Raw genomic sequence first — 26,193 nt, forward strand, 5'->3', positions numbered from 1 at the left:
CATTTAACTGAAAACAAAACCTAACCTCCCTTGCTACCTAAAACCTCAGCTGATTTGTAATATTGTTGTGAAGTGTAACTATGTTCCCAGTTTTGCATATCAAAGAACAGACTTGGTGCAGTCAGAGCAAAATGAAATACTCTACAGGCATTCTTGACAATATTTACACTGCCAGGGCAGCAAGCATCCAGGAAATACACTTCTCACTAAGCAGCAAGTAACACCATATGAAATATCAGCATGTTAGAGCAGACTAGTCCCACTGTTTCACTGAGAATTTATCAGAGCTCAGACTGGTCTTGCAGGACTGAGGAGACAATCAGAGCTGAACAGGAGGGGTTAGAAAGCACTGGTCTGAGGAAGAAACATCATTTTGTGTGTAAGCCACACAAATAAGAGTCAGGTATGCTGCTACAGGTGGAGCAGGAGTCATGCAAGTGTGACTTCATAGTTGGGAAGATGAACAGGGGAGACCAACAATGCGCCAACGTATCTTTAAATATGAGCATGAAGAGTCTATAATGACCTTTCTCTCGCTCCAAGGACGATCAAGAGTGTGCACTTTTCTCAACACTATTAGAATATAGTATGAGGTGCAAGGCAGTACATCTATAATAATATCTGATATGATCGCTATTAGACAACAATCCATCTTCCTGTATTTTAAGTTGCTCAACTGAAATGTTTTAAGATGCATAATTTATGTTTTATTCACTTGACATATAATAGACATTCTGTTATGAAAAACTACAGTGTTACCCTTTTCTAGTCTCCATAACTTACTGCTAGAAATTTAGCTGTTATGAAGAATCTTATCTCCATTTTTGGAAGCACTGGCTTCAGTATCAATCTATCAATGTGAACTGTTCACTTATACTTTCTCTTGCTGATGACTGAGTGATAGCTCAATATTTTTGGAGAAATATTCTGCAAGCCCTCAGATAGCAATTTGGTTGACCCATAGCATAGGTTATAGAATTTTCTCAACTTGTTCTATTTTCTGTACCTCACAGTTAAGAAATTGATGTTTTGATCCGATGTGAGGCTGTTCAAAGCATGCTGTTAATGTGGAAAGAGATCCACAGAAGTAAATACAGATAAGAAATCTTGGTTTTCCAAACCATAATTTCATAAGGTAAGGCTTTTAGTCTAATTTTTTTTTCAAATACGTGCAGTCTGATCCTAAAGCTTTCTATGACTTACTACGTAAGTAATTAAATTAATGAACTGACTCATAGTAAGTTCCAAACAAAACTCTTTCAATCCTTACCTCCTGGCATCACTAAGCCAACATCCTGGACAGTCAGAACAGACAGCTTTTCTTCAGAGTCCACCCGAATCACTCCGTATGTGAGACCATGCATGGACAGAACTCCTCTGCCTGGTGGCTGATTGCTGTCATCTGTTGGCCTGCAACCATGGTTTATAACATCATGCACCATCAGGCAGATGTAAGCATTTACTTAATGGATTAATATTGAAAACACTCCTCTACTTGCGAGTTTAAAATAGTGGTTTTTTTCCCCATTTTCAAGTAATCTAGCAACTCTCCCACTCAGTAGTTACCCCCACATATGGGGTTGCAGAGATGAAAGTAATGCCTAATATTCACATAAAAAGCTTGTATTTGTTTTCAAATAGATTTACAGTCTGCTTGATTAGCCAAGGAAAGGGCTTTTGACTTATTTAAAAAATATGGAAAGGCCATGTAGACAGAGTAGAAGGCAGCTGCATTCTAAATATTTGGAAATAATTAGTAAATAATTTGACAAAATCTCTGCATATTACTTTCTTACTTAGGGGCAACTTAGAATTAGGAAACAAAGCTCACCTGGCAGAATAAAAGCCTACCTCTAGCATGCTGGCAATAAAGCCAAGATCAGAATGCAAATCTTTTATCTTTAACTCACAGATGAGATTTCCCACTCAAAATACTTAAACACTTTCAATTACTAAGCAGAAGAAATTAGGTTTTAATAGATTTACTGCCAAATATCTGTAGAAACTGCAAGGACTTCATCATCTTTATTTTAGTGCATGTGATTTAATTATTCCTATTTTAACTTACCCCTGAAAATGAAAACAAATTGCTATTTCATCAGTCCTGGTCAAAATGCTGTGGATGCAATCACTCAGTAACACCTCAGTTTGCTCACATTCACTACTGATGCTCCGTACAGACTCACAGCATTAGCACAAGCTGTCAGCTTGTTTCAATATAAAACCCCTTGCTGTATCAGTGAATACAATGATTACATATATAGAGTGTGGCTTGAGCAAGCAAATGTTGACATACGCTGACTATTAAGCCAGAGGAATGTGTCAAGACTTCTCATGTCTGGAAAGATTCTTATACTGTCCTGTATTTTGAAAAGCATGACTGGAGGCTAACATGATGCTGATTTGAGTATGGATAATGCATCCACATAGAGCAGCTAGACTCCAGCTATTTTCAAAATCTATAAACTTGTCAATAGTCCCTTCAAGATTCTGCATTTTTCCTAAGTAGTCCATCATAACACAATGATTTCATCACAGGCAATGTCCTTTCATGTGACATTTCTCCTCTAATGTGCTTGAAATACTAGATAGGCCTTAGCCTTAGCCCATGTTCAGATAAGCACTATAAATTTCAATTAATACATTTTACAAGGCATATTTCTCAAGTGACATTGTCAACACAGAAGGATGTGGGCACGCTTGAAAATGCATCAGAGCATAACAAATAGTGCTAGCAAAAGAGCAGCTGTGATAAATAACATTCTCATCATGTCAAAAGAACTTTCAGCCACATTAATTGATCAACTTCTTCTCATCCTTGCTCCTCAAAAAGCCCATTTTATTGCTCAGGACATCTTAAATATATAAAAAGAGAGTACTGGTCTCCTGCAGGCACACAAGGTGTTCACAACCTGCTGCAAGTGGAGAACACCTAGACTTTTCTCACACACATTTTTTTGTGTTACTTACCACATACAAAGGCTGCTGAAAATAAAAGAGTGGATGCAGCCCTGAAAGGCACTGGCTGTTCCTTTGATTAATTAAAAAAAAAATCAGTAAATTTTAAAATAAGTTATTTTTATTTAAATAAAAGACAAGGTGTGCAAGGGAGAGAAGCTAGAAGCACGGGGCCAGTTAGGATCTAGTTGGGCCTATTCAATAGAGCTGCCTTTGGTGTAGCCTAGGCTGAGGTGACAGCTTTCCCAGGTGAACATGGAGCACAGCACAATGGAAGCAGAAGAATTTGTTGTCTAGGACAGGTATTCCAGTGCTGTCATTTTAGAGTATGCAGGTAGTTCAAGGTGGATCCCTCAGCGAGTCAGTTAGCTCAGCTTGAGCCTCCTCTTGGAGGCAAGTAGTTCCCTGACACCAGGAGGGAACAGGGAGGAACAAGGAGTAGGTGTGAGGTGGGGAGCTAAGCACCTAGCAGCACAGCAGGCAGCCTGTTAGAAAGCATCCTGTGAGCCACAGTCCTGCCGTGCAGCAGCCTCTATTTTGTCCTGTTTGTGAAGTCCACAAGGGTTTTCTTTACACACTCCATATTTTTCATGTCAGATTTGGAATTCTATCACATTGCTTCCTAGGTAAACAAGGGTATAATTCCACCTGTTCCATATGCTAAGTACATTTAGCATAAGCCAGACAAACCTACCCCTTTAGTTTCCTCAGCCATGCAATAAGGACATTTATCTACTTCAAAGTTGCTTTGTTCATACTGAGTAGCTATAGAGCATTTTAAGAACTGTTATGACTACCATTTAGAGATACAAATTATTGCTACTTTTTGTCATTTGTTAGAATGGCAACAGGCTTGTACTTTTGCACTCCCTTAAGCAAGCAGGTTCAGACTCCTATGCAGTAAACCAAATGGGAATACCATAAAGAATTATTTGCATGAGACATTCCTTTAAATATTAGGCTTTATGATTCATCTCTAAAGGTAAAGTACCTATTAGTCTATTACTGACTGTCTTTCTCTAAACTACAAGTGTATTTCAACAGAGAATTGGTTTTGTTACCCCTTCTTGCAGGAAGATCAGTAGAATTACACCACAGATCTTAAAAGTCAGAGCATTAACAGGGAGCTCTCTGGATCTGTGCTCTGCGGGGAGTCATTTTAAAGTGTACTTCAGCTGTAACTCTTTGGAACTTGTATGATAATGACTTTACTATTGCTGGAGATGGCTTGAATAAAATGAAAAATACTAAAGCTCACAAGTTCAGCTAGCATTACCCTGCCATTATCCAGACTTCAAAAAAAAAAGTGGGTATGTGTTCAATAACATTCTCTGTAATAAAAATGTCTCTGTAATTACTTACTGAAGCACTGAAGATAAAAATGCTCTTTTTTGAATTATCAGCTATTTTATGTGCTAATTTATTTATTTTTTAATGTAAGCTCTCAATGCTAGTTAATTTGAAAATGAATCTCTAGTGCTTCACATGGATCTAAGCATAGAGTTTAAGTCTAGAAAGGGCAAACCACCCACTGCACACTGAGTCGCAGTGAGTTCTCCCACTGCATAACCTGTGATCTAGGGGCAGATTTTCCATTTCTACTACAGGAAATGAAAACTCTGACTCATTAATCAATGTTTAGAATAAACAATGTATGCTGCACATGAAAGCAACAGTTCCAAGGGTGAAGGAAGTGAAGAGCTGTGCAGCCTACAGCAGAGAAACCCAACACATGGGAAACACGACTCACTCCTTACTACTCACTGAGAATGGGGGAAAGGCTATTGGAGCTGAGCGATGGGCTCTTCGAGGCAGTGCAGAAGGAAAACTGACCTGGGCAGGATAAGTCACTGACAGACAGCTTTCAGGCATTTTAGGTTAATAATGTGGCTGAAAGGCAACCACATTCTTGGCGTTGTGTCTTTCTTCCTCTGATGTTTTGTTGGAAAGCTAACTGAAAATCTGGTTACATTTCACTTAATATAATTTAAGCTTTGTGGCAGGAAGTATTTTACTTAGTTCTATTACAGTGCTTTACAGTTTTATACTTCATGTTTCAACACGTGAAAAAAAATCACAAATGGTGATAGAAATCTGAACTTAAAAACAAAGTGCCTTCTGTTCTAGGCATTGCTTTTTGAAAATTCTGCCAGAACAGATGAGTTAGGGTATTTACTGTGTCTTACAACACCTCGCAACTGGTGGCTGCTTTATAAGGATATTCCTGTACATAATGCTTAATAGTTTTATTAGAATTTCTCCATTTTATTTTTAGGCACAAACCCCACAGACTCTAAGGGCATTTCTAGATGATTACTAAGAGTTTATGACAGGTTATAAAGTGCTAGTTAGACAAAAACAATCTGCACAAAGCCATAACTCTCTTTAAACAGACTGATTTAAAGTAGATTTTCCTTAGTAGCAATTCCATTTAAGATCCCATGTTTTAACTAATTTTATGCTTACAATGGCATTTTCCCATTTCTTTTTACAGAATTAGCTTTTGGATTTCAGTCTACTTAAAATTAGACATAATTACAGGAACAGGAATGTTATAAAGTGTTCTTTATATAGTAACTTATTACTAAGTTTTAACTAGCTTGAATTACTAAACTACAAATGACTGTATGTCCGTTTAGACAAAAACAAAATGAAAACTAAAAACATCACTCAGAAGTTAAGCAAGGAGATTCAATCTTGAATGCATTTTTCGTTTCTTTTCACATTAGCACACATCATGTACAGTGAGTTTGTTGCACTGTGTAACACGGTACCTTCGGATAGCCACAGTGAGAGCTTCTGGTGAACTAGCGCAGGGACAAATGACCTCCTGTCTCAGACCTTTGCTTTGGAAGACATTGAGAAATGCATCACAGGAAGAAATAGACCCTGAGGGAAGGAAAAAAATAATCAGAGGAGAAAGCATAGTCTGATTTCTAAAGTGATGCTATTCAAATTGCAAACTTGTTATTCAATATGTTAGGCTTTTCTGAATAAAAAAATTTAGAAGAACCCACTAGGAAAGAAGCCTTACCTGATACAACTATATATATGTGTATACATTGTATAAATACTAATTTTTGACCATAAAATCCTTTCACTATGCTTACACAGAAAAGCCATTAATGCCAGATTTATAACATGAATGTCATTACAATTTTTCTTTTTAGGATGAGGCAAATGAAAGATTTAACTCAGAAACCCAAAGCAAGCTCCTGCAAAAAGGAAAACACCTATGCCTTGAGATCTTAAATAGTGAAGAGAAATAGTTTCTACAAGTACTTTTCAAGGAGTGATCCTGATGTGGTTCTCAAGACTAGCATAATTATTCCCCCAAAATTCTCAGTTCAGTCTGTATCTGTAAGCCATCATTCAGAAAAAATGTTTTGATCCTCTCTAAAACTTAAGGTTATTTACTTCAATTTTTGTACATGGCTGTCATGTTAAACAAAACTGGATTTGCTGCAACTTACGTTGTGCGGAATATCAAGTTTGCTTCAGGATTAGCTAAAGAAAAATATATTTTAAAAAAATTCAAAATTAATTACTGTTTCAATAAATATCAAATAGTTTGCAGACAAACCTTATACTTTGTTAAATATTTTAGCTATGGTGATTGAAACTATAGGAGCAAGATGGAAAACATTCCCTATGCTCTGCTGGACTGCAGAAGCATCACTTACATGGGTTGGCACCATCAGCCACTATGAGCATTCGCAGTGAGGAAAGGTTGATGTCTCTCTGATCTCGATGTGCCACCAATGCCCAGTGCATGTCTCTGGATTTTACACAGGCAACTTTTGCTGCAACAGGAATGGGAAAATTTCTGATGAACCATGTGAAAGCTCTACAGCAGTAAAAACAATTTGTTCTTTTGATTTTGGCCTTCAAATATACTTTTATGTATTCTTATTTCTTACCTTTGTATTGACACACTTTCTGTATCCATGACAGTGGATTCACTTTCATTAAGGAATATGGAATACTTATAACATGCATCATGTTCATGACACTCTGAAATCAAATAAGATAAATGGGTTTTATATAACAATAATGACAATTATTTATATTGTTTATGGTCAGAGGCATCTATGATATTTCTTCCGTGCTTATTTTTATATTCAGCAATGGCATTTATCTTTTCCTATTTAGATATTTACATTAAGAAGAAATGGAATCACCATGTTTGAATGTTTTAATTAATGATTACAGATTTAGACTAATCAGATCATAACTTTGAAGCAGAACAGAAATAAGTTTTAAATAGGTTTTCTTCCTAAGCAATTGACTTAAAATACAAAAGTAACAGTAAGCACTAAAAAATATATAGATCTATTGGATGAACAACGGTTGCCTGATGGCTGTGTAGGTTACTATCATCCCTGAGCCTGCTATTTTTTGGTATATAAGATGACTTCTCCCAATATATCCTTCTAAAGAAAATCATCTCCACGAAGACTTGCCAGTGGGAAAAAATTATTTGAAAGAGAGTAGACCAAGAAAGTGAACTCCTGGATTAAGCAGGGACCAAATTATTTTAATATATAATGAAAGATGACTTTTTTTTTTTTTTTTTTTTTTAATTCTGCTCCAGGTAGGTAATTTCCAGTGTTTTCAACAAGGTTACGAGAAGTTGAAGAATGCATAGAAAAAAGAAGCCAATGACAGCAAACAGGTCTCCTAGGCTGAAGCAGTCAATTGCTTTAGCCATTTCTCATGGGTTGCTTTCAAACAGCTTGCACTGCTTTTCTTAGCATTTAGAAACATCTTTGGAGGGCAGTGTATCTCTCCTTACTGCAGATTGAGTTAAATAAACTATTTCCTTTGGAAAATCTAGGTTTAAGAAAGTCTTACTGACACAGGTTAAGTGTCCCACTGGGCTGGCCATCTGAACAGTACGAACAAGAAATTCACAGCAAGATAAACAGCAAAGGAAGGCACTGAAAAGGCTTTTTACATGTTTGCTTTCAACAATGATATAAATTGTTTGTTCTGCTGTGAGATGTGTATGGACACTAAGCCTAATAGGATGTTCCAGCTTTACAAGTGTTATTACTGCCCTTAGATATTAGGAGCAATATAACACTGAAAAGTGTATCAGCTCCCTGGGAATCACAGCATGTATGAACTGTTTATCATGGCACTCCCAAACAGCAACCCTTCAAAACTTGTCAGCTTTTCTTAATGTGATCAGCAAACAGCATTCTGTCATACATAAAAATATAACAGTTGGCTCCTACATAAATTGATGAAGAGATTCAAACAGCAAGAAGAACATGCACGCAGCTTAAAGTATGAGAAATGCTTTCATGTTTGCAGAAACACCTATTTGTGGAAGTTTGGATAGACAAGTCAGTGGCAATACAGCTATGCCACTGGACCATATTCTTACAGAGGTAAGCACTAATGCTCTTCACATGTTTCTGCTTTTCAGTCTGATCTCAAAAACATTCACAAACGAGATCAGAATGAGATGGTAAGAAAGGGGCCAGAGTACTCGATCTGATCGTAAAAACACTGACATCTTTACTGTGCTCATTACGAGTAAGTGCACTAGCAGAGGATTGTGGGTTTAAGTCATATATTTTTTGCCTTCAAAGCAGAAAATATTGTATTAGAGGAAACTGTAGGACATCCCAGTTTGTGATAGTAGTAGGCATATGAGGTTAGTTTATTTTCAAATATTCACAGAAAATAAAAAAACATACTTACTGTAAGAATCCCATGCCATAAACCAACATCCTTCTTGAAATCTAATACATTCACAATTGTTTCAGCTGTCCAAAGAAAACAAAAAGAGTTGATATTTTAGAAAATGGCATTGACTCAAATCAAACACACTCAAAGGAAGGAAATAGAGTGAGCTTCAGTATAACATGACTGATGACCTCAAAGCTTAACGTTCACAGTAAACCTCCACTGTGGGATTTGTCTTGGCTAGGACATTATTTGTCTTTTCTTTGTACCTCTCATAAAGATATTTTAAAAGTACATTTTCTGAAATCAACGAGGAAAAAAAAAACATCTTTTAAAAAATCTGCAAGCTTTTAACACAGATCTGTGCATTAGACAAGAATACAAATGACAAATCACACAAATTACAACTCATACTTTCCTAAAACAAGGTAAGTGTACTCCATACCTTCTGTGTATCCACATGCCTGGGTCAGGGCTTGGCAGTGCGTCAGCAGTGCAATCCTTGTCACAGTCACCCCGAGCACACTTCCATCTTTACATGTTTTGTACTAAAAAGAACCAAGTAGAGAAAGTCAGCGTATGGTGAAATGGTGCCCCATTTCCATTATTTAATAGTTGAAAATGTTTCTTATCAGGTGAATACTGGGCACATTTAATGATCCTATTTTAAGAAGGCAGAAGTACTGAGAAGGTTGGGATGATTTTTTCAGTCAGGATCTCTCTTCCTGATTGAAGCTTCCCAGGCTCAATATTAGAAATCCATCTGTTGCTGGAATACAGGCATTGGGGAAAAACGATTCTAAGAATTCTGACCATGTTAATGGCTAAAGGACTGGCTAAATTTGGCAGAGAAAAACCTAGTTCAGTCTGCTCAATGTTAACATGTTAGATTTTATAGGCCAGCTAATAAATCTGAACTCCCTTCTGTGACATATATGGCATGGAATAAGAGCTGATGACAGAATCACTGTTGGACTCTATAATAATCTATCTCTCTATATATATTCTGAAAGACAAAAGCTGTTTGACTGCAAGAGTATGAGAATCAAGAGAAAGCAGCATAGAAAAGAGGTAGGAGATCACTGCTGATGATCATGGCAATTTTTGCAACTTTATGCAAGAGTTTGAAAACTATCAGTCCCAATTAAAACAAATTAAACATTTCTCTTTCTCCATAATGAAGATCATCAACAAGACTGAAAATGGACTTATTTCTGTTCCTTGAACCCAGTGTTCTGACTGTGCAAAGGCAGGAAATATCTTTCCTTGGACTTATTCCTTTGAATAGTCATTTAAATTCAGTGCTAACACCACTGAATTCAAAACATTTGAATTTACACAGAAGTAGAAGAATGGAAAAATAATAAGAGAAAAATTAAGCCTAACAGCATTGCTAATTTTTCCTTCTTGATGTTGGTCTTATGGGAAGAGTGTGACTCACAAAGCCGTATGTCACAGACAAGCTTTTGAACAAGAAGTTCCTTCTTTTTCAAAGGGTCTGAAGGGTGGGATATGAGAACTGAAGCTTCCTTGTGAAGCTTGCTGTCTGTACATCTCAGTGCTGCTGGGCAAGTACACATTGTGAACGAGACCTAGGTTGGTCAAGGCAAATTTAATGTAATATTGTGACAGTTGCGTAGATGACATAAAACATCAACGTTAAAAACTCCTGAAATACAATTTAACATTTCATTAACTTTTCTGAAATCAATCTACAGGATTTTATTAGAAAATATTACTTACTAACAGACTAACACAGGATGTTCTTCGCTTCTGTGACTAGCAAATGAATAATTATGTTTATCTAATCCAGAAGTGCCATATGCAATGATTCAAAGGAAGATGAGTCTTCATTAACTCACCTCGATGTAAGCTGTGTCATTGTTTGCATCTTTGATATGTGGGAACCAGTCACGAGGAGGCTTGGAGAGATGTTTAGACTCTGTGACAAACCACAGCAGCTTTGGCCAGCCTGAGACACAGTCACAAAGAAAAGTCAGCTATTGTTGAGCTTCTGCAGGACAAGACACAACAAAATTCTTCCCGGCCGAAGTTTTTTCCTGGATATCCACATCACCATTATCTAAACAGTTCTGCTTTTAAACCTCAGTGTAGCATGGAAAAAAAAGATTTTTCAAAATGGCTTTCTTAACACAGCTACCAAGCGCTGAGGAGCGCTCAGACAACCCTGAAGAAATAGCCAGGCAGTTTAAGCTGTTACTGACCCAAATAGTTTATTACCGTGCTCTTACCAGAGGTTACAGTCCCAACCTCTAAGCTATAGGACTGAATTGTCTGAACACTTCTCATCTACTATAGCACAAAATCTGTTGGCTGACTGTATCTTGGGACTGATGATGGTTTTGGTAGCCCAGCTGAGCTGGCCATGAAGCAAATTACACCCATTGGCAGCTAGAAACAGGGAGCAGCAATGTGTAACAGTGGCCCAATAACACACAGCTGGGCAACAGCACCCTAACAGCCGTGGCTGCTCCTGTGGCACGCGATGTGTTATGGGTCCTGGATGCACGTAAGCTGAATTTAGAATTTAATTTCACCCACTCCAAGTAAACAAATACAATGACTGTTGTAGTAAATTTTAAGACATCCACTGTAAACAAGAGATAGCTTACCTTTAAACTGTGGTATCTCCCCTGTGGGGCTTTTAGGCAGTCCTTTATGGCATGCATCACTTGTCAAGGCCACAGTAACTCCACAGCTCCCAAGCAAAAAGCCTATCTGTTGGCTTCCTGCGTCCTGATAGAAGTCAAAATGAAAACAACACATAAAATTGATCAGAAGTGACTGCAGGCTGGAAACATTTTTGTCCTTTGGCATATTATCTTGAGAGGAAAACAGTCTCTTTCCTTGAAGCAATTTAAATGATTAGAAAAACCAATCTGCAAATTGACAACAGCATTCCACAACCTAGATATTTTCTCAGCTCAAACAATATAAATCATACAATATGTTGAAGGCATCAGATGGTGTCTGCTTTCTGAACTGCTCGGAAATAAGAAGTGCCTGAGAGGAGTGGCTGATATACCTGAGGACTGTGCTGCTACCTAGGGGGACCTGGGCAGGCTGGAGACAAGGGAGGAAGAAAGCTCATGAGGTTCAACAAGAAATGCAAAGTCCAGCTCCTGGGGAAGAACAAGGCACCAGGACATGCTGGAGGCCATCCAGTTGGAAAGATTTGTAGAAAAGGATCTGGGGATCCTGGTGGACACCAATTGGACATGAGTCAGTAATGTGCTCTTGTGAAAAGAAGGCCAATGGCATACTTGGCTGCATAAGGCAAAGCTGCCAGCAGGTCAAGCAAGGCGATCCCTTCCATCTACTCAGCACTGATGAAGCCCTATCTAGTGTACTGTGTCAGATCCTGAGCTCTCCAGTACAAGAAACAAACATATAGAGAAACTTTAGAGAGTCCAACGAAGGGCCACAAAGATGATGAAGGGACTGGAGCATTTCTCCTGTGTGGAAAGCCTGAGAGAACTGGGACTGTATAGCCTGGAGAAGAAAAGATTCAGGGGAAATGTCATCAATTCATACAAACTGAAACATGGGAGGTTCCATCTGAATATAAAGGAATGCCTTTTTACTGTGAGACTAATCAAGCACTGGAATAGGTTGCACTAATGTCCCTGCTTAAGCGGTGGGACTGGACAAGATGACATCCAGTGAGGTCCCTTCTAACCTCAACCGTTCTGCAATTCTGTGATTCCACGAAGATTCTAGGAAATAATACAGCTTACAGATACTTCCTCCTGGAGAATGCTTTCAGCTTTAGAGATAATACGGCAGATGCACAGTGGTGACAGTATCACTGTTTGTTGATCTAATCTGATTTGTCAATAAACTTTTCATTGAGTAGCTGTACACACGTTTCAGGAGCACTTCAGATAGTCAAGTGCCCATTAGAGAAAGCACATTATGTTTTACTGTCATCAAGAGGATATGGGCATGGAGGCTAAAAAGTCATGTAACGATTTTCAAGTCTAGGCCATAGTTGTTACTTAAGAGCTGCTGTGCTTCCACAGCAGTATGTCAGCTTTACACACAGTGTCCTGTCATGATTCTTTCATGAACTTTACATCTATCCATTAGGCTCTTCAGCAGAGCAAAGCCATAGAAGTAGATGTATGCACAAGAAGCAACCAGAAATACAGAACAGTTGCCTTAATACATTGATTTATTCAAAGCAAGGCTGCATAATAAAGTCCCAAAGTATATCTGACTAATTTTTACTGCAGATTTTTGTAGTCAAATAGATTAGGCTAAAATGAGGTATCAAGGAGACCAGAGGAAAAATAAAATCATATTTGCTTTCTGAAGCACCTCAAAATACGCATATAGAACCAGAATCACCTAGGTTGGAGTAGACTCAATATCCTTCTTGTAGTGAGATTTGAGCTGAAAATAGAGTTATTTGTGTGAAGCAGTCAAAGATTCTACGTGGGCAAAGAAAAAGACTTCCAACTTCAAGCATCGATTCTTGCCCCTTTCAGGGACCAGCTGTCTTTCTTCCTTCTTAGGAATGTAAAACAAACATCCACAGTGCCAAAGAGTGCCTTATAAGTAAAAAAAAAAAAAAAAAATCAAATCATCTACTTATATTTTCAGGACATACAGTTTTCTCAGCAGCATTATTTGCTATTTCGTTAATTAATATTAATCTGCTAGTTCGGTGAACTCTCACTTGCCACAAACACCTTAATTTGCTGAATTTTTCAGGGGTGGAAAAAGCCTCAGAGGTCCAACAGTGCCCAGGTGAAACCACTGAACCAGCACAGTCCAACCTGCACAGGCAGGGAGAGAGTTGCCTCCACAACTTACAGCTTGAAACAGCAAGTAGTGAAGGTGGAAGGCAGAAGATACAGCTCAAGTATTACAGCATGAGCTCTGAGACCAAATGCTGGCTTCAGAGCTACCATTTCACATTTCCAGATGGCAGAGCACTTGCTGAGGTACAAAAAACGAGGTCTGCTCAGCTTCAGACGATGTCTGCACACACCTAGGGAGATCAAGCCTTCAGATGAAGCAAGATGGAAATCCTCTCTGCTGTAGGCAGCCATTCAAAGTTCTCTAACGACTTTTATTAAAGGTTCTCTGAAAGTTTTCACCTCTACCTGGAGGCAAATTGTCTTCTTGCTGCTGCAGAGAATGATAATTCATTGTCAGGATAAAAAAATGCCACGTGTGGCTGCATTTCTGTATGCAGTTAATGTCATTTCTGTAATGCTTTGTGAGAGGATTTGTGTGAAGGAAAACAATTATGTTCCTTTCTCTGCAAGTGAGAGCGCACGCCCTTATCTAATATGGAAGGAAGGAAGAGACAGCCAGTGCAAAGGCTGGGCTGATAAAGGTTACTCCTGTCCAGTTCATGTTCCAGACTGGTTTCAAAATGAGAATTAGGTGGCAACGCTGAACTAATCTTGTGTTTTGTTACAATGCTTATTTGAACTCCATTTGCCTTTGCGCTGACAAGCATTTGCTGGCAAAGAACAAACAGGGCATCCTTCTGGTGCACCAGCACTTTAGAAACAAAAGTGAAAATGAATTGAGAAAACCCTCCATTTAAAACATACAACCATCAAAGACGTTAATAAAAAATTAAACACAAAGCAGATGCAATTTTCACAGCTGGCTTTAAGAGGAAGAAAACAGCTGTCTCATCAGAAAGAGTGCTTTGCTATCTGGCTATGATTTGCATGTGAAATCTACAACTATGAGTGGTTTTAATGTCAAAAAGTCTTAATAAAAGAGGACATTTGTTATTTCTGGCAGGGGGCCATAAAATGGCCTGGGTCGAAAAGGACCTCAAAGATCATACAGTTTCAACCCCCCCTGCCATGGGCAGGGTCACCAACCAGCAGACCAGGCTGCCCAGAGCCACATCCAGCCTGGCCTTGAATGCCTCCAGGGATGAGGCACCCACAACCTCCTTGGGCAACCTGTTCCAGTGCCTCACCACCCTCTGTGTGAAAAACCTCCTCCTAAAATATTAGATGTTGGTTCTCTCTAGGAAACTACAATTTCCTAAACTTGGAAGCATAAAAAGAAAATGCAGAGTCTAAGGGACCACAGATTTACGGTGGCCAACTGAGCAAGGGCCTGTGCCCAGTACACGGCTGCTGCAGAGCATAGGGAGCATGATGTGGGCACAGTGCTGATGCAGTTCCAGCAGAGTGCACCAGGGTTTGGCTGTGGCTGGGGCTGAAAGGCTGTGCCACCAAAAGGAAAAATACAACTGTTTTACATCCAGTGAAGGAAGGTGAGTTGTTGTCAGAAAACATTGCATAGAAAATTATATACATAGCAGTATATCAGACACAGCGCAATAATAACTAAAGCAGAGAGGAAACACATTTTATCTCAAGTCCTGAAGATGTCCGAATATGAGAAAAAACATTGAGACATATTTCCAATGGAACAAAATTCTGCCATCAAATGAAAGAGAGGGGCTCTTTAAAAAGATATCATTCTCTGGCTGCCGTTACAGCTTTAACTGAAGTTTTCAGGATTACTATAAAGAGCTCCTGAAATACCACTTTTACTCTTTAAAAAACGTTGCTTTTTTTTTTAAAAGAATTGCCCTGGAGTGAGAATCACCAAATTTGCTATGAAAACAAGCAAGTGTACTTTAAAATCGTGTTGTCAGCTAGAAACTGGAGAAGCACACTTAACATCAAGCCTATCAGGCTATGAAACAGTGACTGAGAAATAGATTTTTATATGCTTTCATGTCATAACCTGCTACAAATCTTCACCAACTGTGACAAAAGGCCATAAGGATCTACATAGAATCACCATTCTTATATTCAGTGTGTGACTGAGCATGATTACGAATGTGCTTGGAGAGCAAAAACATTACTTTAAGATTAAAACAGATTAACTCCCACGGCTGTATCAGAGTAGTAGAATAAATTTCATGGTGCTCATCAAATGGAATAAAATATATCCTGCAAAATCTGAAGAAAAAGAAATTAAAAACATATTTTTAAATAAATACAAAAAAAAGAAAAAAAAAAACCCAAACATTATGGTTACTCTATTGCTACAGTGACTGTAAAGTGCCTGAATACTTCTAGAATGAAGAGTTAGTCTTGATGTAAAAAAAAGAAAAGCCTGGGATTGCAGTTTTTAATTTTAGATCTGATTTCCGAATTGCAAAGAGCCCAAATCATGCTGACACAAATTCCAACCCCTGGATCCTTGCTAAAGATCAGGAAGTGTTCTGAGAATAAACAAAACTGAAGACTTGGTGGCTGGGAATCCAGGCAATCCATCCCAGCTGCCATGTCAGACACATCTCCTAAAGTTCTCTGGGGAAGCAGAGTACAGAGCTCAACACGAAGATGTGATACAGAAGGAAAGAGCACGAGATGGACCCTCAGCTAGTAATGAACCTGAAAATAAACTGTCAAAAGCTAAAAGAAATCACACTCATGATACAAAGACAGGGAATACACACAAAATATATGGGCTGCAGGCTTTAGTTTCATATGTGCACAGATGCCTGCAAAGTAACATATAAGCCAAAATACTACCTGGCTGCAAATATTTCTGTTCAATTTTGAACTGTCAAGCATAATTTGCAAGGAGCTGTGAAAAACTCTTCCTTATGAAGATGCAGAACATTATTAAAGCTATTAACTCACATTTTTAATCTTAAAGATGAGCTCATAATCTAACTCCCTGAAATAGATCATCTACATCGACTTGCTATTTTCTAAGTCTATATTAGCCTATAATATAATTATTGGTCTGTTTGTTGGCTTGCATTTGTCTTCCAAAACACAAACCAAAAAATGTACACTGCCAGAACTTACTGAAGCGTGAAGAAAAGAGAACAAATGATGGTAAATTACAAAAGAACAGCCTAGGCCATTGTGTGATGACACAAATGACATCTTCCCACGGATGCCAGAAGCGATCTGCTGCCATTTGACCAAGCAGAGGTATTCCTTCTGGGACTACTCAGAACATGATTTTCATCTCATTGCTTCCACTCCAGTTCCTGCTCCACATAAACAAATGCAGAAATATTTGTAATAGTATATGCTGTGAGATTGCGTGGTTTTATTTATAGATGACATATCATGTTGCTTTTTAATTTTACTGCTGACATCTTTGTTATTGTTTTATCAATGCAATATTTAAACATTATGGAATGATCCTGGCGATAGTTAAACAGACTGAGTCTGTAGTTTTTGCCTTATATAAATATATACGTATCTGCATGTGTAAGTGCCTATTTTTATACACATACATATGCACATACTAAAAAAACACGGGGTGAAGTCAAATTGGGGTAAGTTATTCATTTGACATAGGGTATTTCATTGGAGAATCATAGAATCCTCAGAGTTGAAAGGGATCTCTAAAGGTCATCTAGTCCAACTTCCCTGCAATGCACAGGGACGTGCACAGCTAGATTAGATTGCTTGGACAGCTGGATTTCATAGCTTACTGGACGGATATGGTATCAGATGTTCTAAAATAAATACATTTTACATCTATCCATGTATTTTAATATGCGATTATGCTTAGGAAAATAACTAACAAGGAAAGACATACTAGATTTCTTTATCCCTAAAAGACATGTTGCTTCTTTTTTGTGGAATGAAAGTAGAGCTACCTTTGTGAACATTCCGTATGACCTTCCAATGGATGCAGTCTACTTGCCTTATTTTCTTGATGCATGTAAAATCTCTTTATAGAAATAATTCTCACCTTATGTTACTACTTCAAATTACCTTATAGTGCTGCACTCAAATGTGAAAGCACGGTGATAGCTTGATGCAAATGCAGCATGATTCTGATAAGATCATTACAGTCATTCCACAGTCCAGTCCTTTCCTCAGAGCACTCAAATATAACATTTTACAAATAACTAGCATTAGCTTATACCACAAAGAGGATTAAGGAAGACGTGTTGCACGGACAATTCCAGACCAAACAATTAAAGTTAGGCATTATTGGAGCTAACTAATAACAAAGGCATTACGTAAGGGATGATTAGGAGTACCTTAGAACAAACCTTGCTTCCAGCCAAGCTAAAATTAAGAGGACATGACAAAAAGAGTTTGGAATAAATATATTTACAGCCTCAAAGGTATGCATCCTCAAAAAAAAATGTATGTTCATCAGCATGAGTATGAGCTTTCCAGCTGTGGTTCATCTACACCACTGAGCCCCCTCCCCTCATTACCCCCAAGCATATTTTCAATCTGAAACAGCCCTACTTGCCTGCTAACACCTTCAAAGGAACTAACAGTGGAATCTGGACCAATACTGTATCTGAGAAACCTTTTTTGCTGTGGTCAGTTTTGTTTATGAATTGGCTCTGTGACGAGAATTCCCAAACTCCTTTTGCTCAAAGGCGACCCTTGGCAGAGATGACAGTGGTGACAGAAGCTTCAGGATACAAATGCAGATACAGACACAGGAGAAGGCATTTCCCTAAATGCTCTGAAGTTGCATACACAGAACTAGTGGTATTATAGCTTTGGTTGCAGGGACAGGTAGAAAATCAGCAGTTGCTGCCAGTGATTCTTCGTCAGTAACCAACATCACTATGCTTGGAGATGCTGCAAAGATTATTGCATGTAAGGCTGGCAGAACTGTTCTCTTGCAAAATTTTCTTCTCCTTTCCCAGGCAGCCCTCCAGCATTTGCTGCAACTGCAGGCACATCTTGACATTTGCCATCCCAAAAAAGAAGAAACTATATACAACTCACCACACAACGCTATCTTTGTATCTGTACAGTCAGGGCTAGTTACCCACAAAAATATAATCAAAACTTAGGCTTGGTCATGATTCATTCTGACAAGTTTTAAAATGCAATACAGAGGTTTGGTTCCCTACCTTTCTTGTAAGTGGCACTTCGATAGGGACGGGGACAACTTCCGCAAGCAGGCAGCCATAAAATGCTACCATGAAAGCAGCAGGATCATTGTTAGGGAATACAAGTGTTACCTGAAACAAAGAGACATGTGTTAAAGAGATCCTGAAATGCATGTTTTATTATGGGCCTCAACTGACAATGGTTGGAGTTTCCATCTTCCTTCTGGAGAGGTGATTACAGAAACATTTCAGTAATAATCGTTCAAATACCTAATGAAGGATGAATGAGGAGTCAGAAGGAATTTCTTCTGACACACATTCCTTTTATGAACGTTTTCACTTAGGTCGTAGTTAAACATTTTCGTGATGCATTGTTTCCTACATTGACAATATCTTTCATCTGATTCTCAATTTACTGATTGCTTTGCAGATATTAAATAACCAAGCAAATGAAATAATTTTACATTCTAATTTAGTATTTCCTTTAAGTTACTGAAAACAGTTCTGATTACCCAGACCTACTATATCATTATGTCAATCAGTAACAATTACATTTTGTCTCCCGAGGCTTTGCCTCACACAATAATCTTATTTTAGGACTGGACTGTTTCCAAGCATAGAAGTTTCTGTGTTGTTAGTGAACACAACCAAATGATGTCTAGAAAAGTGAATGTCACATCCAAGCTGGCAACATATCATAAGGCTGGTAAAAGGGCTGGAAGGTACATCCTGTGTGTAGAGGTTGAGGATTCTTGGTTTGTCTAGTTCGGAGAAAAGATGCCCAGAGGTAACCTCATGGGTCCCTACAAATTCCTGATGAGGAGATGTGCAGAGGAAGGTGTCGGTCTCTGCTCATCATAACTGACGGCAGGATATACGTGAATGCACAAAGCTGTGCCAGGGAATGGTCAGACTGGACAACAGGAAAAAATTCTTTACTGTCAGGTTGCTCAGACACTGGAACAGGCTTCCTAGTGAGGTAGTTGATGCTCCATGCCTGTCAGCGTTCAGCAGGCATTCAGACAATGCGCTCAGTAATACTGCTTTCACTTTTGGCCTTGAAGAGGTCATGCAATTGGACTCAGTGATCTTTGTATTTTTCTTTCAAATGAACTACCGTATCCTACCCACCCTACCTTACCCTACCCCACCCTATTCTAGATAAAATATTATATACAGAAAATCACCTGCATGCCCACTTGGTGCCCATCTTCCCTAATTGTGCAAACTGGGCAGCTAACTTCCATGGACACTACAATCTCTTTAGATCCTCCAGGTACAAAATGGATGGGGATATGTGAGAGCACAGTCTAGCTATGGATTTAGTAGCCTAGAGAGTCCACACCTCTCCTTGCCATCAATTACTTGTTAATGACCTCAGAGGCTGGAACCTGAAACAGCATGCAAGAGGCACTGCACATAATTTCTATCTTAACTCCTTTGAGTTTGCACACAAGATCAGAATGAACTATCACAGCACCTTAAAATTTGCTGAAACTGTTAACAAGTCTTCAGTTTTAACTGATTTGACATCTGTAGGAATTGCATGTTTCAATGTCTCAGAGCAAAAACACTGTTTTTATGTACTGTCCAAGAGTCAGTTGCTATAGTTTAGAACTGTTTTCTGTATTTTCTTATGGTATCAAAACAGTTGCCTTCCATAAATTAAATGGATTCCTTTAAGCTAAAAGGAATCGAACTATGGCCAAGTGGGTCAAAAATATCTTTGTTTTTAAGCAGAAGATCGTAACTTCAGAAACTTCAGAGAAAATACACTGCTGTCATGTCTGTAAGGTAGGACATGAACAATACAACTACTCGAGATGGCTTTGCAGTTAGTGCATATATTCTCTGAACACAAACCATAAACATCCGCAAGGGAAATGGAAGGAAAGGGTTTTTGCTTGGTACACTGCAGGGATAGCAGTTTGCTGAGCCCAGTGAACATCTAAAAGACGTTGAATGATCCCAAAAGGTACACTGAGGATTGTTGGTTTTGTTTTGCTCTTTGTTTACATACACACAGTGAAACTGTGGCTGAGAATCTTTTCAAAGGAGCTGACAGAGGTGAAAAACTCTCGCTGAAGTCTAGTGGGAATAAGGCACTAACTTCCCCTTCAAAAGACATTAATCACTAACAGAGCTGTACCAAACAAATAAATAGTGTAACAGCCAAAAGGGATAAGGCTGAAGGAAAACAAAATACACAGCACATTGTCGAGAATCTGGTTATCTGGCAGATATTTTAGAGAGAAAGCTGAATTTCCAGGCAGCTGTCTGAGGTGACACAAGGTTGAACTTTTGAAGTTTCTGTAGAAGGCAAATGCAGTTCCTCATGTACTATAATTATATCAGAATCAGAGAATCAAATACAGGCTCATACACTTATTCTTTTGGCTCAAAGAAACTAAGGAGTGATGTAACAGCAGCCATGAAAAATAGAGATTGTATTGATAGAAGATGCTTTTCAAGGGGAAAAGTTTTCCCCTTTCTGAGTTTGATATCATATTAGCATAAGGAAACAATTACCCTCTGATTTAGAAAAGATCACAAATATGCACCTGTATTTCATTTGGTATTTCAAAAGTACCTCTAGCTGCTGTCACACAAAATACATTATTTAGAATAAAAAGTCACCTTCAAAGAGGTCAGAAAGCTTTTATGTTATTACAACAGGGGGATAACAGCCACAATAATAGCCTAAAACATCAGCAGTACTGTGACACCTCATCCTCAACATAAAGTCGTTTCAAACGATTGTGTTTCCGTTACACAGATATGTTAGGCAAGATGTTTTTACAACACAAAGCATATGCTTTCAGCGCTCAGCTATAAACATTTGCTTCACCATAATCAAGGTAGACTTATTTTAGAAGAACTGCAATTTGTTCAGTATGTGTCCTGTGCTAGCTGAACTTCCAGCTTTCAGACTGAATTATCTACAAGTCCTTTCTTAATGCTAGGAGATGTCAGTGGTTGTTGCACTAAGTTAATACAAAGATGGGCGGTTGGTAGACAGCACAGAGAGAGATGCACACGTCTCTACCCATTTCTGAACTTGATTCCTTTTACAGCCTTCTGGGTGGATTCTCGTAATGCCTACACTTGAACAACTTGGTTCTTCTGCTGCTGCTTAGACACATGCTTGTAAATCAAGCAAAAGAGATTCTTCAGATCTTGCTGTCTGAATGCTGTCATTGGAAGCAATTTAGATTAAGGATCTAGAGATCCTTTAGTTAAATGCTTTATGACTTATTTCCAAAAGAAACAAAAAAAGGACTGTCAGGTTTCACTTTTAAATTCATTTTTTTTTTACTTCTGGGAAGTATTACTGCACGCTTTCATTTTTGAAGCTGTAAGAAAAATATAACGTACATCGACACATTTCTCACATATGGCACAAGGGAACCCAGTGAACCAGCAATTTGAGGACTGCTATCATACTTTGGAATAAGAATCCTTAATTTCACATTCAAAACTCAAACTACAAAGTCATTTCTAAAATGTGCATTTCTGACAGCTTTGTTCTGGAATCTCTGTTCCATAGCTTAAAGCCAACACAGAATGAGACCAGTGGAAATTTGGATACACATTCTGGCAAGGAAAAGGGGTAGCACAAAGGTAGGCTAGCTCTGTAACCCTTGCTTGCCGTCTATGCATGTTATCCATTCACCTAGATTCAGCTTCGAGCAGCAACTGAATCAGTCAGGAACAAGAAATGGAAATACTCTCCACCTTACCAGTCTGGGTAATTTATTTATTTAACTGGCTGCCAAAATGCTCTTCCTTTGTTTGCCTTTGTCCTCCACTATGTTTCTCTTGTTTCTACCACCTCAACAACTACGAAGTCATTAGTAAGTAAGTTTTAAACCACACAACACCTCCAGGCTCTATATGCAAACTTCTGCTAAACAGACAGCTGCTCTATGTCCAAAAATCACTTTCCATGGGAACGTTTATTGCTGATGTTGCCACAACTTCAACTTACTATTCAGCAGATACTAGCTCAAATGATTTAATATACAATTCAAAACATCTGTCTGAATGATCAGCCCTTTCCTGAGTGAAAGGCAAACTGCCCTTAGCACCCAGCATTAATTCCCTCTGGGCACCCCAAATACCTCAATCTCTCTTTGTTGAGATGGCATCTGAACTATTAGAAATTACAAATCACCGAGATACTCACCCTGTCTCCAGGTCGTACCATTGGCTCTTGTTTTGTGCCTAATTTATGTAGTATATTGTAAGCAACCTTCATACTTCTGGTCCAGAGTTTGCCTATTAACATAAAAATTGTAGAATTAATTGTAACATTCTGCATGTGTTTTGCAAAGAATATCTCAGCAATAAAAAACTGTAGGAAAATTTGTATGAATTTTCCAACTAACTGTGATACCATTGCTGCAACTAATGGAAGTATTCAAATATGTACTGGATGCTTTCTTGAACTTCAAGACAGCAACATTTTTATACAAAAAGAAAAGAAAACAATCAAAAAAGGGAAGTTTTCTTCAAGGCAAAAGTAGTTATCTTAATATGCAGCAATTGGATCTGAAGTCCTAAAGTCAGCTGCTAGAAGTGGTTGGAATACCACAAAGTTGAGACAGCTTATACGCAAGCTGGACAAAATGTATTTCAGCCCTGTGTGATGCAGGGGGCTTCCCTCCATGAGTATGACTCAGGAATCATGGTTGGCACTTCTCCCAGTCCAGCCCACCAAGGGTAAAAGGAAAGGAGTCCAGAGAAGAAGAAACAAGAAAAAAAACAAATCCAACAAACAGAAAACACCCCACAAACCAAAGGGGCACACTGAAGCAGCAGGGACCCTCTGATCCTTAGCACACCTGTATGCCATGTTTCATTTTTAATTATGATCCTTTTTCAGTCTAACTTGGCTTCTTCCTTTCCCTACCCTCACTTGCATTTCATTTGCTCCCAGACATCCCTTCACTTTATCATCTTTCTTCTCCTTTACTTCATCTCTCCATTCCTGCACTTGGCTTGTCCTCACTAAGACCTCACCCCAGTATTCTCTAAAGAAAAAATGACCTCATCAAGATGTCATTGGCCCCATTGTGCCTTTCATTAATCCTTCAAGTGACCAGCATATCCCAGATGCAGGCTCTTTCATAGAGCCTTTGTTTACAGACCTCATTACTTCCATTTGAACAACACCTACTGTAGCAGACCTTGTTCTTGGCTGGCCCTCAGCTCTGTCCTGAAGCAGTATTCAGCCTGACAGTAACGAATCTTTAATTCACGCCCAACAATAACTTAAACAATAATAGGTTCTGACAACAGATTACCTATGGGCTTCAGCAGTTCAGGCTCCCAAACAAGCAGTAATTGCCATTTATAACTACGTCAAACAGTTGTTATAAATTCCTCCGCATTCTGGATATAAAATGCTATGCTACTATATTAATTTAAGTGTCAATCTGATATAGAAGTTCTGTACAATGGAGAAGGCCAGATTTTCTTTTTTAACTCTTAAGGAAAATTGGAAGGTCACTGCTGCTTATTATTGAGAAAGCCCTAAGTGCAATTACTTCTTGTGAAAATGGCAGTATTTTCTCAGCAAATTAAGCTTTGCCAAGTTTTTCACATATTTAAAACTGCTCCAGTATTTGGATGCTGAACTGCCTCAGTGTTTAATTCTGTTCCATTGAAAACAGCATCAATACAGGAGTTGCTCTGCAGAATTAGCCCTCATAACAGTATAGCATAAAATGCACTTACTGGAAAAAAGTCTTTAAAGCATTCCTGTTGCAACAGTCAACACTTAGAAAGGATAAGCAAGTAGAATAAAAGCAAAGCATCTTAGAAAAGCAAACGTTCCTTCTCTTAAAAGTTTATTGCATTAAAGTTTCAGTGGTGATAATCTTAAAAGAACAATTAGTGGCGATACAGAAACATGGAGAATGGAAATCGACGGCCTGGCGAAAGTCCTGAATTTGAACAGCCATCTTTACATAAAACACTTTTGAGCTTAAAAATGAACACTGAGATTTTAATATCTCATCCGAGAGACATAAGGGGGTGCTGTGAAAATTCTACTGGAGATTAAATTTGTCATAAATTTGCATTTGTGACATATTCACACTCATATTTCTTATATCAAAATTGCCACCTTATGATATTTGCTTTGAGATTGGAACTCCGAAGAACTATTCCTATTAAAGCACTTATATGCATTCTTTCAGAAGTACTTGGGTACACAGTACAACTGAATCAAGGAGGGCAATTGGCACAGAGCTGTGCTGGATCTGGAACACAAGGTCTCTCCTGCATCCCTCAGCACTTCCACAGCCCCAGCCCAGCATGCCTCTGCAGTCACCTGCACCGCAGTGCCAGCTGCAGAGGGTCCCACCATGTGCAGGGCAGCCATCAGTGCACTGATCCCAGAGCAAACTCACACAGAGCTTGGCCCGGATTGTGCTCAACACGAAGCTCGCCTTTACTCTTCCAGCTTCATTCCTGAAAAAGAAGGGCTGCAAAGTGAGCAGCAATGCAGGAGCTGGAGCCAGGAATGCGTGAGTCACCAGGGCCAGGCCCGCGCTGCTGGATGAGGTGCTGCCGGAGGCACACTGAGCTGTGTTTGCTTTGCCACCTTGGCTTTTGGCCTGCCAGTTCACTGAGAAACACAAAGGGCTCCATGACCGCAGGACAAAAGCTCTCAGGAACAGAGGATGTTATAAAGAAGGAAATCTTTGAAGTGCTTCCTTCCTCGCTTCTGCCTAGGTTGCAATTCAGAGTAATTCTTCTTTTGTAAACTTGAGAGATTAGACACTGCTGGGAAACAGCTGATTGCTAAAATCTCTCCCACAGATCCCAGTGAGGAGACCTTGCCTTGACCTCAGTAGGGTGTGCATCTGCCCCGGGGCGGAGGGCAGCCCTGGAGAGGGAGCAGCTGTGCTCCATCCAGGGCTTTCACCTCGTGATGGGCTGATCCTTGTGCAGGGGAAACCCACCATGAACGCACGTGGCTGCAAAGGAAATCTTGCTGCTGGGGGTTGCTGAGGATATGGCCCTTTGTTGTCAGTTCAGCAGGTCTTCCTCAGATAACATGCTGCCATCCGTCTTCTACTAAGTTGGATTCAAGATGGGAGAGCAGAAGTGGGAGACTCAAAACTGCAGTTTCAGGCAGCAGGGGCTGAACCAGTCTACATCTCAGCTCATAATAGCAACACTGCTGTAGCAAACAATAAATCCTTGTTTTCCTGAAGTGATGGAAAGCAAGATCCAGGCAGGTCCATCCGCACCACTGCTGCACCCAGAGCCTGCGACCCTCCTTATATTCACTGCCCTGCCTGGTCCAATCCGAATGCCCTGCTGTCTGCCTTACCAGGACATTGGATGCTTGCAGTATTTGTTTCCCCTGGCTTTGACATCCAGCAGTCAAAGAATCATAGAAATGTCTGAGTGGAAATAAACTTGAAGGGTCATCTGGTCCAACTTCTCTGCAATGAACAGGGACACCTACATCTCCATCAGGTGCTCAGAGGCCTGTCCAGCCTTACCCCGTATGACTCCCAGGACACAGCATCCACCACCTCTCTGGACACCCCGTTTCAGTGCTTCACTACCCTTACTGTAAATAACTTTTTCCATACATCCAGTCTAAATCTCCACCCTTTTAGCTTGAAACCATTTTCCGTTGTCCCATTGCAACAGATCCTGCTCCA

The 26,193-nt window shown here is 39.2% G+C and overlaps 1 protein-coding gene across 7 annotated transcripts in view; it reads right to left on the bottom strand.

Moving 5' to 3' along the window:
* Positions 1-26,193, bottom strand: part of DIP2C (disco interacting protein 2 homolog C) — a 288,797-nt gene that overhangs the window by 66,552 nt on the left and 196,052 nt on the right. For all 7 annotated transcript variants that reach the window (XM_048952277.1, XM_048952275.1, XM_048952276.1 and 4 more), the window contains 10 exons: positions 22,695-22,786; positions 18,530-18,640; positions 11,289-11,412; positions 10,518-10,627; positions 9,101-9,203; positions 8,671-8,735; positions 6,879-6,972; positions 6,642-6,761; positions 5,733-5,847; positions 1,271-1,410 (listed from right to left, as the gene is read on the bottom strand). In XM_048952277.1, coding sequence (XP_048808234.1) covers positions 1,271-1,410; positions 5,733-5,847; positions 6,642-6,761; positions 6,879-6,972; positions 8,671-8,735; positions 9,101-9,203; positions 10,518-10,627; positions 11,289-11,412; positions 18,530-18,640; positions 22,695-22,786 — 1,074 coding nt within the window. The remainder of the gene's footprint in view (positions 1-1,270; positions 1,411-5,732; positions 5,848-6,641; positions 6,762-6,878; positions 6,973-8,670; positions 8,736-9,100; positions 9,204-10,517; positions 10,628-11,288; positions 11,413-18,529; positions 18,641-22,694; positions 22,787-26,193) is intronic.

The sequence above is a fragment of the Lagopus muta genome, chromosome 7, assembly GCF_023343835.1.
Source record: "Lagopus muta isolate bLagMut1 chromosome 7, bLagMut1 primary, whole genome shotgun sequence".
Lineage (NCBI taxonomy): Eukaryota > Metazoa > Chordata > Aves > Galliformes > Phasianidae > Lagopus > Lagopus muta.